At 44.1% G+C, this 14265-nt stretch overlaps 1 protein-coding gene across 4 annotated transcripts; it reads right to left on the bottom strand.

Moving 5' to 3' along the window:
• Window positions 1–2487: 2487 nt before the first annotated feature.
• Window positions 2488–10706, bottom strand: ZNRD2 (zinc ribbon domain containing 2). Of its 4 annotated transcripts, none has more exons than XM_066582566.1 (5): window positions 10624–10706; window positions 8495–8556; window positions 8109–8257; window positions 7943–8027; window positions 2488–3059 (listed from the first exon to the last, which is right to left on the bottom strand). In XM_066582566.1, exons 2-5 carry the CDS (start codon window positions 8505–8507, stop codon window positions 2752–2754), a joined length of 555 nt encoding a protein of 184 aa, XP_066438663.1. In that variant the 5' UTR covers window positions 8508–8556; window positions 10624–10706; the 3' UTR covers window positions 2488–2751. The 4 variants fall into 4 exon arrangements, with proteins under 4 accessions (XP_066438663.1, XP_066438665.1, XP_066438662.1 ...); XM_066582568.1 differs by having other exon boundaries at window positions 8109–8254; window positions 10624–10695; XM_066582565.1 differs by having other exon boundaries at window positions 10570–10641.
• Between the last annotated feature and the right edge of the window lie 3559 nt (window positions 10707–14265).

Genomic DNA, 14265 nt, shown 5'->3' with positions numbered 1-14265 from the left:
TTTAGGACACAAAAAAAGCAATATATATATCTCTATGTGTGGCGCTATTGTTATATAGTCCAGCGCACAAAATTAGCACTTAGATATATATATCTTATATTATATCTGTTCATTTATCCTTGGATGGACATAAAGTATAGAAGGATAGGAGATTCACATTTAATTTATAGTGTGTATCTCTCCCCCCTTCCATACTACATAAATGTTTGCCATCGTTAGTATAGAAAGGCTATGTATAGGTGCTTTTGTGGTTGTCAATCAAATCAGCCACAAAGCTGCCTCAGAACCTCTTGGTCAATTCCAAAGCAGCACCATGACTTCTTCAGTGATGCATTGGAAATTTCCCCACCAGTGTTACTGCGTGGAGACAATTAGGTTCTTGTCCTTAGATTGTCACCTATCTACAATAAGGGTACCTAAATATGGTCATAGCCGGCCAGGACTTGAGTTGTAAAGTCCACCCAAACCATAAAGAACCCCTTCGAGAGTGCAACCTATTACTGCCTAGTTCTACCGACGCGTTTCCGCAGTTAATGCAGGGTTAACTGCTTCATCAGGGTAGTATATTTGTTTTTAAGCAGAGCCATAGCAGGTTGTGAGCAGCATGACTAGCTGCTGCTTAAATGAACATAGACTCTCTGCTTGTGATGCTGCCGGAAGGGGAGCTGTAAGACAGACCTGTGCCTGGGTGCACGTTCTGTGAAGGTGTCCTGCAGTGGAGGCTTGCCGGGGGGGCTTTTTAGAATTTCCCAGGCTCTACTTCCAGGTTTGCCAGGCGTGTGCCGTCACCGCGTCGTGACGTCACTAGCCCCGCCCCCCCAACATCGCGCATGGCCGCGCTGGAGTCTGCTGCCGGTAGGAGAGGGGTCTTGGAGCCTCTGGCCCGCCTTTTGGTTTTTAGATGGAACACTCACGGTTTGTAGGGCCTCAACATCAGTCTCTCTGCTTGTCATGCTGCCGGAAGGAGAGCTGTAAGACAGACCTGTGCCTGGGTGCACGTTCTGTGAAGGTGTCCTGCAGTGGAGGCTTGCCGGGGTGGGGGGGGGGGGGGCTTTTTAGAATTTCCCAGGCTCTACTTCCGGGTTAGCCAGGCGTGTGCTGTCACCGCGTCGTGACGTCACTAGCCCCGACCCCCAACATCGCACGTGGCTGCGCTGGAGTCTGCTGCCGGTAGGAGAGGGGTCTTGGAGCCTCTGGCCTGCCCCCCCCCCCGACGCGGTGGTAAAGCGGGGAGGCAGTACCTGTGGTCTGCCGTGCCACCGGACCACGATGGGAGAGGGGTCTTAGAGCCTCTGGCCTGCTGCTCTCCCTGGCGCCGCAATGGTGAAGCGGGGAGGCAGAACCTGTGGCCCGCCGTTCCCCTGGACCGCGGATAAGGAAAATGGAGGCAAGAAGGGAGGCGAGCCTGTGGTCCGCACTCCCCTTCAACTTTTTAGCTCCCTGGAGGGAGCTCTCTTGCATGTCGCCGTAGGGACAGGAAGCACTGAAGAATGGGAGGCAGGAGGAGCCTTTTCAAGTCTTTTGCTTCCTGTCCCTACAAGGTCAAGGGGCAACCCCCAGGTACTGTCGTCATGATGACACCGGGGAAAAAAAAACTATATTTATTCTTTATTAAATGTGATTTGGTGTATTTTTTTTAATGTCCAGAACAAATTAATTGGATTTACATTGATTCCTATGGAAATAATTGCTGTGAGTTTCACTCGTTTCAAGTTTGGCCGATTGCTTTCGGCTAGATTTCCAACGAAAACTAGAGGTTTGACTGTATCCAGAGGGCCATATGGTAGAGGTTAATGCTCATTTCTATTGCCAACATTAAAAATATATTTCCTTTTTTTCAAAGTGCAAAATGATTGCAAAAGCAAATGTTTTCATTTTTATGTATACATCAAGGCCGGCTTCACACGGATATATTTGCCCACGGAATAATGTAGATAATAGAGCCCATTGATTTCAATGGGTTTGTTCACATTTCCATATTTTGCGCACATTTCGGTCATAAAATTAAAAAAAAAAAAAAAAAAAAAAAGATTATGTTCTATTTTTCAGCATATTTGTGCATCTGAGGTCCCCATAAAAATCAATTGGGAAGGAGAAGGGTGGGTTGGGTGCGCAAATGCACACGCAATGCACAAGGGGATGTGGGAAACACTGCATAATTTTTCTGAAAAAAGAACACATCTTGAAATAGTTAAGACATTTGAATTGCCGCACTCAAGTGAACATGACTTGCGGGGTGGGGAAGGGCAAGAAGAATAGTAAAATACGCTGATGTGCATGAAAAAAAACATTGTTCATTTTGCAAAAACACCATGCTCAGGCGTGTGCAAGTGCGCTTACACTCGTGTGAAGCCGGCCTAAAAGCAAGCTACAATAATTCCATATGTAAGAATACAGAATGTCGCTGTGACTAAAATGTCTGAATGGTGTCTGGCTATTGACAATTATGTTTATCCACGTATAAAGAAGCAGCCACAAAATCTGAAGTGGTGATGACAGCACACTTATTTTTATTCATCCAATGGGACCTAATTTGCATAAACAGCCTTTAATTTGTAAAGCTGGCCAAGTAGTTAAAATATTCAAAACAGCACATGGCTAATGAAAGCCACCCTGAAAACAAAGAATATTTAAGAAGATACACTGCATTTGCTGCAAAAAATGCAATAACTAATAGACGAGTTTGAGAAAGAATTGAGAACATGAGCGAGTGAGTTCATTTAGTCCTTCAATGAAAAGGACCACCATGTTTCAATGTCGGAGATCTCGCAGGGACTTCAGACTCTGGGCACAAGTGCCAAGCAGGGCACAGAGTTGGGAGCTGTACTCCACAGAACTAGTTTCCTTCAGCTGGTGAGTGGCCCAGCTCATCTTCTCTAGTAGAGCGCTCTCAGCAGAGACTATAGGATCAGGACCGTTAGTAGCAACAATGGCATCTACAGGGCCAGAATTAAGGTTTGTTACAAGGGTCACAGCTGCTGGGACTTCACAAACAGGGGTTTCCTGTAGAGAAAGCTGATGTTCTCGAACCTGAGACAGTGCAGCCTGAGGATTGAGGACTTAAACAAAAAGTATCAAAATTAGTCAACGAGTTAGGCGAGAAAACACGTTTACATAAAATACTCTTAAAATAAGCATTAAAGAGTTTTCCAGTGAAACACTCATAACATGTTAATCAGACAAGTCACAGGGGTTCGCTCCACATGTAAAGTTGGCTGCACATTACAAAACCATGCTCTATTGCATATGACAAGGCAATGAAGGGGTTCTCCTATCATAGCAAGTTATGGTATATCAGTAGGATATTCTATTATTTAAAGGGAACCAGTCAGGAGATTAATGCCGTCTGAATCACAGACAGGATGAAATACCAACTGGCTCCCTTGTTACAGCAGCTATGGCATTTCAGAGAAAACACAGTTTAAGGATGAGCCTGGAGAAGAGTGATCTGGACCGATCCCTGCTGAATCCTCCCCACCTGACTTGCCTTGACTGACAAGTCTCTCCTGATACACTAGTTCACATCTTGCTTTTGTTTAGCATGTACACTGAAAAAATTGACACCCATGCTATATGTCTGCATAGAGCTCAGTTAGTCAGATGAAGGTCAAAAGACTGTCTCTTTCACCTCCTTCTGGCCAGTATATAAAAAAAAGGTATAGGATAGGATTAGTAAACCACAATATTCCATCCCATGGAGTCCTGTAAAAGAACATATCCATTAAACATACACCGTATGAGCCTATGGGAGATGGATGACACTGTATAGCATCTGATAAAGATCTACCCAGTTTCCGTGAAAATAAGACCTATCCTGAAAATAAGCCCTAGCATGATTTTCAGGATGCTTGAAGTATAAGCCCTACCCAAAAATTGAGCCCTAGTTATAGTTAATTTAAAAAAAAAAAAAAACATAAATAGTGTCCAGGCAGGTATACATATAAAATAAAAAAAAATAAAAAAAGTAAAATCTTTTGGAGCAAAAATTAATATAAAGTTACTGTTTTATTTTCGGGGAAACAGGGGCATTTAACTGAGACATCATGAGCTTTTCTATAGCTTTTCATGATGGATCTAATGAATGGATATCATTATTGCCAATAGGGGAAGAATATATGTTAAACAGACCCCTAACAATGGCATCAATGACCCATAGACTAAAATGGCATCCATTAACAAACCTGCCATGTAAAAGCTATAATATATCTGTTAAACTGATCTCATGTTCATTGGAACATGAGTATTCATTGGAAGCTTTCCCCAGTCAATGGCAAAGAGGAAAAATCCAGAATCTATTTAAAATTAAATTTATTGAAGTACAAGTAAAATCCCATCAGGAAATAGACATAGAAACGAACACGGATTTTTGACGCGTTTCAAGCTGTCATGCAGCCCTTAGTCATAGCACACTGACAAACCAGTGCATACTCCATTTAAAAATACATCCTAACCAATACAGGAACACACAGAAAACGCATGACAAGGAAAAGGTTAGAACAGAAACATCTCCATTAAAGTCATGTTCATGGTGCAAGATTAAATCAGAGCTTTTGTTCAGACCGAATGGAGCGCATATCTTTAATAAAAATGAGCCTCGTGTGGCGCAAAGTGTAAGCTCTCGCTCACGACCTAAAGGTTGCAAGTTCAAACTCCGAATGGTTCGGGTAGCTGGCTTAAAGTTGACTCCGCCTTCCATCCTTCTGAGGTCGGTAAAATGAGCACCCAACTTGGTGGGGGGTAATAAATAAAAATTACCTGAAAGCGCTGCGGAATAAGTTGGCGCTATACAAATAACAAGATTTATTTTTTAATAAAAATATCCAAAAACTCTTAACTGACGAGTTTACGATGGCGATCCCCTTCTCTTAGAGGGTGATCCGCAAGTTTGCGTGCCTGAAACACACATAGACATATAGATGCCAAGCATGAACATTGCAAAAAGTGTGAAAAAAGCACAGATTTTTGCTGCTCCATTTGCTATGTATGAAATATGGCGTCTGGTTGGTACTCTTAAACTGCAGGAGGTGCAGCTGACATATTGGGCCCCACATCAAATGCAAGTCACAAGATAAATCTTATATGCGGTGTTACAATTAATCTTTTGAGACTGCAACCACTGAGCAATATGTACATATAATATATATTTTTTTCTTTTTAATTTTTTTTGATTGAATAACCGTGCCAGTATTAACTGGAATGTGATAGTCATGTGTAAGTAGGTTTTGCTTGATTTAAAAAAAAAAAAAAAAATTTGGGGTGTCTGACCAACAGTGGGAGCTTTCTTTGGCTACACATTTACAAGCATCTTGAAGTATTGCAGCAAAGAATGGGTCCGTATGTAAAATAGTTACTGTATATAATCGAGTATAGGCCGACCCGAATAGAAGCCGAGGTACCTAGTTTTACCACAAAAAAACTGGGAAAACTTATTGACTCAAGTATAAGCTGGCATCCCCCGCAGTGATTTTGGGGGAAGGGCTTTAAATAGAAGCCCTTCCTTGAAAAATCATCCCTAGTTGTAGTTAAAAATAAAAAAAATCTATACTTACATCTCCGCTGCTGCCGAGGCTCAGGCGCATCTACCCGCTTGGGTCCCGTCACTGTAATGAAGTTCTTTCAGCAGGTGGCGATTTAAAATCCCCGCTTGGTAAAAAGGGCTGCATCTGATTGGCTGAATGCACAGCCAATCACAGGCAGGGCTCAGCCATTCATTGAATGACAGCTGAGCGCTGCTTGTGATTGGCTGAGCACTGTGACCAGTTACAGGCAGCCCTTCCCTGAAAAATCACTGCAGGGGTTGCTGGCAGATCACTGCTTTCAACAGGGCCTCCGGCATCAGCCACGGCCCCATTGTAAGCAATGGTGAATGGAACTGCACTTGAGTATTAGCCAAGGGGGAGGCTTTTTCAGCATAAAAAAAAAAAAAAAAGTGCTGAAAAAGTCGCCTTATACACAAGTATATACGGTATATATTTATTAACTACCTGGCAAATATGGGCATATCTCTATATATAAAGACGAAAGCCCTCACTGACTCACTCACTCACTGATTCACTGACTGACTCGCAACTAATTCTCCAACTTCCCGATGTCGTAGAAACATGAAATTTGGTAAGAGCATAGATTATGTCCAAAATAGGAAAAGTAAAGAGGTCCCAACTTGATTATTTAATTCTAGCGCAAAAGAATTAGCGTCCAAATTTTACGTACATAATCTAAATCTCTCACTTCCCAATGTCATAGAAACTTAAAATTTGGCACGAGCATTGAATAGGTCATAAATAGGAAAAGTTAATGGGTCCCAACTCGATTATTCAATTCTAAGCGCAGAAGAATTAGCGTCCAAAGTTTACGTACGGAATCTAATTCTCACACTTCCCGATGTCATAGAAACTCGAAATTTAGCACGAGCATTGATTGTGTCATAAATAGGAAAAGTTATTGGGTCCTAACTTGATTATTCAATTCTACGCGCAAAACAATTAGCATCCAAATTTTACGTACAGAATCTAATTCTCTCACTTCCTGATGTAATTTCATATAAAGGAAACGTTGCCTGGTTACCTCCATGTGGTGTTTCCTGGGTAAAGCAAAGAACCATGCAAAATGGTGAACATATTTTTTCCCTTGGTATCTCTAAAGTAACCACGACTTCATAAGATTTTCTGTGTGAACACCAGATAAACACCAGTACCAAATTAACTCGGGCAAATCCGGGTATATCAGCTAGTTCACAAATATAGGTTATTGAAATACAAGAAAAAAAAAAAAGAGAACAGTAAACTGGATACATTCAGGGTCACTTTCAGTTAAACAGATGTGAATTCATCAGACACAACATCTGAAATACCTTCCATTAATACATCTGCAGGATCTAGTTCTATGGACCATGGTAAAAATAATATCAGAAGATTTGGAGTGCCAAAAACCGCAGAAATGGTCAAAAACATAGGAGATCGGCGCTAGACCAAATGCACTCGAAGATTAATCAAGTTCTTGATCGTGACTAGTGAACACTGTATTGTCTTGCGAACTCTCATTTGCTCTCACTTATTATTTTGACTTCTATAAAACATTAGATGTAAATGATTTTACCAGAAATCTTAAGATTTGCCTGTAACACAATCTAAAAATGTTTTTTTTAATATCTTATCAGATACCATATTGCAGACATAGTAAATGCAGCATAAAAAAAAGCGCATCTGCGTTCATGCCCGACATCCACACATCTATGCGAGTTTAAGACATGGAATGTGTGGATCGCCCTCTTAGACGTGGGGATCACCATCGTAGACTTTTCAATTTAGAGTTTTTGGATATTTTTATTAAAGACCAGAACTCCATTCGGTCTGAACAAAAGTAATTAAATCTTACATTAACAACAGGATTTAATGGAAATATATTTGTTCTAACATTCGTCTGGTCATGTGTTTACGGTGTATTTGCATATTGGTTAGGCTTGTTAGTTTGCTATGACGAAGAGCTGCATTACAGCTCGAAACATGTAAAAAATTAAAAAAAAATTAAAAAAATTGAACTTTTTTCTTTGCCTTATTCCTGATGGGATTTTACTTAAATAAAGCCAATTTTCAATGGCTGCTGGATTATTTTTCTCTTTGCCAATCTTGCCTGGGGGTTAGTCAAGTTCCGTGCATCCTTCAGGTGAGCTGGCTTTTCCTCTTTGCCATTTTCCCAATTTATATGCTAAATGTAAGCAGAAAGGACATGTGAAGCGCCCCGCCCCTCAAGCGATTTTGCTTTGGCCTTTTTCCATCTCCAATTTTCCAAAAAGAAAAAGGAAACTATTACTAAAAATATGGTGTTTTTCCTAAAAATCACCCTTAGAAAGTTCACTGTGGATGCCAAGTGTACGGAGGAGGAGGAAGGAAGGGAGGGGTGGGGGGGTGGAAGACATTACAAAATGTTAACAAAATTAAAATACCTGGGTTATCCTTTTCAGTATCAGAATCAAGTTCTTGACATGAGATACAAAGTAATTTTTTCTGTCGGTCCTGTAACAATATAGTCTGTAGAGGATATGTAGAGAGAGAAAGAATCAGAATGATGTAAGAATGGAGGGAAAGTGTATTTGTATGCCTCGAACTCACCCCACATGTATCACAACTCTCTCCAAGCATTCTGTATCCCTTCAGTAAGTAATCCCCCATCATCCTGCTAATCTTATCTTGGCGCTCACGTCTCGCTCTCAAAAGTTTCATATCTGATTCAGATGGTGGAGACCATGTATCATCATCTTCTGTCAGAAAACAGGAAGAGAAACACATTGGATGTAAAAGGTGGCAAAGTAATACAGGAAATGCTGCAGAGATGGGAACACACACAGAACGATTGCAGAGTCGCCCCTTCTGCAGACCAACGTGACTTCTGTGCCCACAGCAGTGTGAATTGTTGTGCGTCTACCCTGCTTTTTAGGTGGGTATTTTTGCTTTTAGTGGCAAATCCAAGCCAACGACACATTGACAGTACTGCTCACCCTGTAATGCCATGCTGAGAGAAGCAGACGCCAGTGATCGGGAAAGTCACAGCTCTTTACCCCTAATGGGAATCAAAAAGAAAGAGTTAGCAGAACAAAAACTTATTACACAACTTAGTGAACTGCACAGCGACAGACGCCTTTCCTGCTATGGAAATTACCTACAACGCCATAGTGACACTGGAACTGGAATCATGACAGGTCATGTACAGAAGAAGCGCTCTTACAACCAAAGACAGGGGTATACAGCATTACAAGTCTGAGAAGTAAAGCAAGGACTACACCATATTCCGAGCATCGCCTACTGATTCTCTAACGCTTCCCCCATGGTGTGGGCAACAAACAGTAGTGATATGCAGTGACCGAGGGGCAGCAGCCACTACCTGTACTGCTGGGGATTACACCTGAAGGTCAGTTACACACAGCATTTAGCAGAGTCTTTTCTCAGGGGGCTAATACACTGGACAGAGGTTTGCTGCAAAACGTGAAAGAGACTAGAGGATGCCACAGCACTCAGAAAATATACTGACTGGAAAGTAAGAAACAATCCCTCTCCTAGAAGGAGTTGTTGGAATGGAATGACACTTTCTGTGTGATTGTAACATTAATATGAAGTGATTACAATATCAGAGCAAAAGGATCATTTATTGTGAAAAGCTTAACACCTGTAGGAAGGCTCTAGTACCCTGTTGTACCGCGTCTAGCTCAGATACAAGGTGTAATACGGGCAGGCATGGAGGCTCTAGTACTCTGTTGTACTGCCTGTAGCTCAGATATAAGATGTGATACAGGCGAGCATGGAGGCTCTAGTACCCTGTTGTACCGCCTCTAGCTTGGATACAAGATGTGATACGGGCAAGCATGGAGGCTCTAGTGCCCTGTTGTATCACCTCTAGCTTTGATACAAGGTGTGATACGGGCAGGCATGGAGGCTCTAGTACCCTGTTGTACTGACTGTAGCTCAGATACAAGATGTGATACGTGCAGGCATGGAGGCTCTGGTACCCTGTTGTACCGCCACTAGCTTGGATACAAGATCTGATACAGCTGAGCATGGAGGCTCTAGTACCCTGTTCTACTGACTGTAGCTCAGATACACGATGTGATACGGGCAGGCATGAAGGCTCTAGTACCCTGTTGAATCCAAGCTAGAGGCGGTACAACAGGGTACTAGAGCCTCCATGCCTGTCGTGGAGGCTCTAGCACCCTGTTGTACAGCCTCTAACTTGGATACAAGATGTCATACAAGCAGGCATGGAGGCTCTAGCACCCTGCTTAACCACCTTTAGCTGAGTGGGTGCCCACTGTGAGGGTATGGAGTGGAAGCTGGTAACGCCAACCCCTGTGTAGTGGCAGATTCTCGTAACTGCAGGCATAGCTCCCGCTATGAAGCTTTTACACATACCAGAGATGTTGTGGAATTTGCGCAGCAGAAAATTCTACTACAAATTCTTCAGCATTTCTGCACCCAAAACAGTCAAAATCTGCAGCATCCATGGGGATTTTGAGATACTGCACTCCCTCTCAGCGCCAGTGTTTGTGCTCTCTCTCGCCCCTTCCTTCCCCGAGTGACCTCTAATAAGCACAGCGCGGTTAGGCACTTCTGCATCACCTGACCAGCGGCGCCCGCTAGACACCCAGCGAAGGAGATGGCAAGAGCACAAAGAGTTTAGAGGTGAGGGTGGAGTGCGACATCTTCTAAACAATCTGCAGAAGCGCAGCCGATCTCAAACCAAAATCCGCACTGACGGCCAAGGATTCTGACCGCCTGCAGCGCAAATGCTGCAGATTTGGGGTAGAAATTTACGCTGCAAAAAATCCACAGCTGTTTTGCTATGTGTAATCATACTCTTAAAGTGAATGGCGCCAGCGCCAGGCACTGCACAGTGGTCAGAGCAATCCACTGCCTGTTGTATGAAAGTGCCCACAGCAGACCCCACCTGATGAGGATGGGGCATGAAGAGTAGTTCCCTGGGAAACCCCTTTAGATCTACGGCACCATACAATACTATAGAGCGATGTGGAGGAGGCAGCACTGTTCTCTCCCCGGCCCCAGAGCCGCTCCTCAGCCTCACCTTGTCAGACCATCAAACTACACAACACACAATGCCTGAAGATATTCATCCTACCGGCCTAAAGGACCTGCGGTGACGTCATGGCCACGTGGGCAAGCACCTGCTTGGATGGCTGCTATTGTGCTGCAGGACCTGTGATGATGTCAAGATCATGTGATCAGTCACATGTGTGGGAGTGGTCAGGCTCAGGGCTGTGCTGGTGCGGGCGGGATCACCATGCGGTGCCCGGCTGGTTATAGACACGTGCGCCGCATGAGGCTCCGCAGAGCACGCAGCAGGCGATGCGAGAACGAGTAAAAAAGCAGAATAAAGACAGTGCCTTTTAATGGTTTCCTTCACATTTTGCGGTTTTCAATCATGCGATAAAAAGAATAAATCGCAGCATACCTTATCTGTCGGCGTTTTGTGATCTTTTATCACCCATGCATCCCAATGGAGCCTCCTTTTTATTGCATGACAACACACTTGTAATTTTTGTGCGATGCGTTTTTAACAGTCCTACTGATTTTTGTACGAGAAAATCGCAAGCGGCAGCAATGTTTTTGCGAGAAAAAGCAGTGCTAGCGTTCAAAATTCGCCTAAACAAGGACGCAATTTGGTTGTGATTTTCTAGCGGCAAAATTGCAGCGGCCAGTGTGCAGGAGCCCTGACTATGGCTGCACAGGACTATGTGCTGACAGTCATATCACTTCTTTAAGGCCTCTTTCACACGGGCAACCGCGATATCGCCGCTACAAAATCACAGCTTTGTGCCCCCAATTTAGTAGCGCCATCAATGCTTTTTCTTGAGAGTTTCGAATCGCTGCCATCCATGATGAAATCGTGTGATTGTTTTATCATGAAAGTCAATAGGACTTTCTAATGTTAACATCGCAATGCAATTTTGCTGTGTTGCGATGCGATAAACAATGAGGTTTCGTAGGGAAATATGGAGATACAAAAATCACACATCGCGTACAGATAGAGAATGACACGATTTTTTTTCTCGCAAGATCGCATCTGTGAAAACATTGCAAATGGGAAGGAAACCATTGAGAAGCCGGAGTTTCACAAAGGTGCGTTTTGTAACGCTGTCGCATCGCCAGAAAATCAATCTATTTTGTAGCTTGTGTGAAAGCGGCTTAAGGCAAATCCCCAATACTGAGAAGGGTGGCAGCTCTTGGGGTCTGTCCACATAGGGGGGGATTTCTAGTCGGACCCTGCACACAGAAAATGTGCTGCGTTTATAGTAGCAGAAAAGCAAATTAACCCTTTCCAATCCACTGTCTGACATCTAAAGACATTCTGATTGAAGGCTGTACAGCTCCGATGTTGGAGGACATCCGTCAGGGTATTCTTACTGTAAATTACTGGCCGCTCTGCTGTCGGGGGCTTCTCCGGCATGTCATATACTGGCTCTAGGCAGCAGATGGCACCATTGTATAATGGCAGAAAGAGAAAGCCCCCTAGGAAACTCTGAATCCAAAAATGGATTGCAAAGTGTTAAACAAAAAAAATCTTACTCACACGTTGCAGACAAACCTCTGCCCAGAAATGGTCGTGCGCGTGGAATTTATATGATGACCTTTTGATCATCAGATTTTTTATGCAGCTTCCACCTTTTCAGGGGAAAATTCCACCTTAAAATCTGCACCGAAATTCAATCCAAACGGTGACAGTGGTGATGCTGAATTTGCACTGTGGACCCGCTGCGTGTGCTCCTCAGCACGTTCTGTGCTCTGTGGACGTATCCGTAGGGTACGGTACATGCACACAGGTGGAGCCTGCCTCAAGAATTTCTGCTGCAGCAATGTACTTCAATTTCTGCCGATCTGCAAGTGCATTTAGCCCTTTACAATGAGAAAATCTGTGTAACATTCCAGACATGGATTCTGCGTCAAGAAGTGATGCGTCTTGTTTTTTGTTTTTTTTTCAAATGGAGAGATAGAACAATACCTCTGCAGCGCCACTTGTTGGAAGGCAGCATTCTTTCAAGCCAATGTTAGACTCTTTAGACAAACCAGGATCCATACACAGCTGTTTCAGGGTGTTTGCCCCTCATTAGTGTGCAGTAGGTTTATGGCTTAGCTAGTGAGAATCCTGTGAAGTAGGTCGGGAGGGGTAACATTACTCTTTAGGGAAAGCATCTAGAAGGTATGTGAGGAAACTTATAAGGCTATTAGTGATGAGCGAACGTACTCGTCCGAGCTTGATGCTCGGGCAAATATTAGGGTGTTCGGGATGCTTGTTACTCTTAACGAGCACCACGCGGTGTTCGGGTTACTTTCACTTTCCTCTGTGAGACGTTAGCGCGCTTTTCTGGCCAATTGAAAGACAGGGAAGGCATTACAACTTCCCCCTGTGACGTTCAAGCCCTATACCACCCCCCTGCTGTGAGTGGCTGGGGAGATCAGATGTCACCTGAGTATAAAAGTCGGCCCCTCCCGCGGCTCGCCTCAGATGCCTTGTGAGTTAGCTGAGGGAAAGTGCTGCTGCTGGTGCTGCTGTAGGGAGAGTGTTAGGAGTGAGTGTAGGCTTCAAGAACCCCAACGGTCCTTCTCAGGGCCACATCTATCCGTGTGCAGTACTGTGGAGGGTGCTGTTAGCAGTGTTGCACAATTTTTTTTTTTTCAAAATCGGCTGCCTGCAGAGCATTGCGCCCTGCAGTAATAGTCCAGGGACAGAAGTGGTGGTTAGGCAGGGAGAGTGTTAGGAGTGAGTGTAGGCTTCAAGAACCCCAACGGTCCTTCTTAGGGCCACATTTAACCGTGTGCAGTACTGTGCAGGCTGCTGTTAGCAGTGTTGCATTTTTTTTTTTTCAAAATCGGCTGTGCAGAGCATTGCGCCCTGCAGTAATACTACAGGGACAGAATTGTGTAGGCAGGGACAGAAGACATATATTATTGATTGAATATACGCAGTGGGCCTTTTCTTTAAAAAAAAAGGGAAAAATTCTATTTGGCCTGCCTCTGTCAGTCCTCAGCGTTCTGTGTACGTGTGTGGTGGGTGGAGATAGTAAAAAAATCATACGCAGCCAGCTATGTTTAACAGCAGTCTTGCGCCAATTTATTTCCTGCCTGCCTGGGAAAAATCACCGCTCTGCTGCACTTCATATAACTGCATTTCTGTGGAACAGATTTCTTATCTGATTGAATATAGTCAGTGGGCCTTCCCTTTAAAAAAAAAGGGAAAAATTCTATTTGTCCTGCAGGCTTGCGCCAATTTATTTCCTGCCTGGGAAATCACTGGTAATACAGCATGCTGAGGGGTAGGGGTAGGCCTAGAGGACGTGGACGTGGCCGAGGACGCGTAGGCCCAAGTGAGGGTGTGGGCACAGGCCGAGCTCCTGATCCAGGTGTATCGCAGCCGACTGCTGCGCGATTAGGAGAGAGGCACGTTTCTGGGGTCCCCACATTCATCGCCCAATTAATGGGTCCACGCGGGAGACCTTTATTAGAAAATGAGCAGTGTGAGCAGGTCCTGTCGTGGATGGCAGAAAGTGCTTCGAGCAAGCTATCATCCACCCACAGTTCTGCGCCGTCCAGTGCTGCAAATCCGAATCCTCTGGCTGCTGCTCCTCCTTCCTCCCAGCCTCCTCACTCCACTACAATGACACATGCTCAGGAGCGGGAAGACTCCCAGGAACTGTTCTCGGGCCCCTGCTCAGATTGGGCAGCAGTGGTTCCTCTCCCACCAGAGGAGTTTATCGTGACTGAT

This window comes from Eleutherodactylus coqui, chromosome 11 (genome assembly GCF_035609145.1).
Source record: "Eleutherodactylus coqui strain aEleCoq1 chromosome 11, aEleCoq1.hap1, whole genome shotgun sequence".
Lineage (NCBI taxonomy): Eukaryota > Metazoa > Chordata > Amphibia > Anura > Eleutherodactylidae > Eleutherodactylus > Eleutherodactylus coqui.
This window is presented reverse-complemented; position numbering and strand designations above follow the sequence as displayed.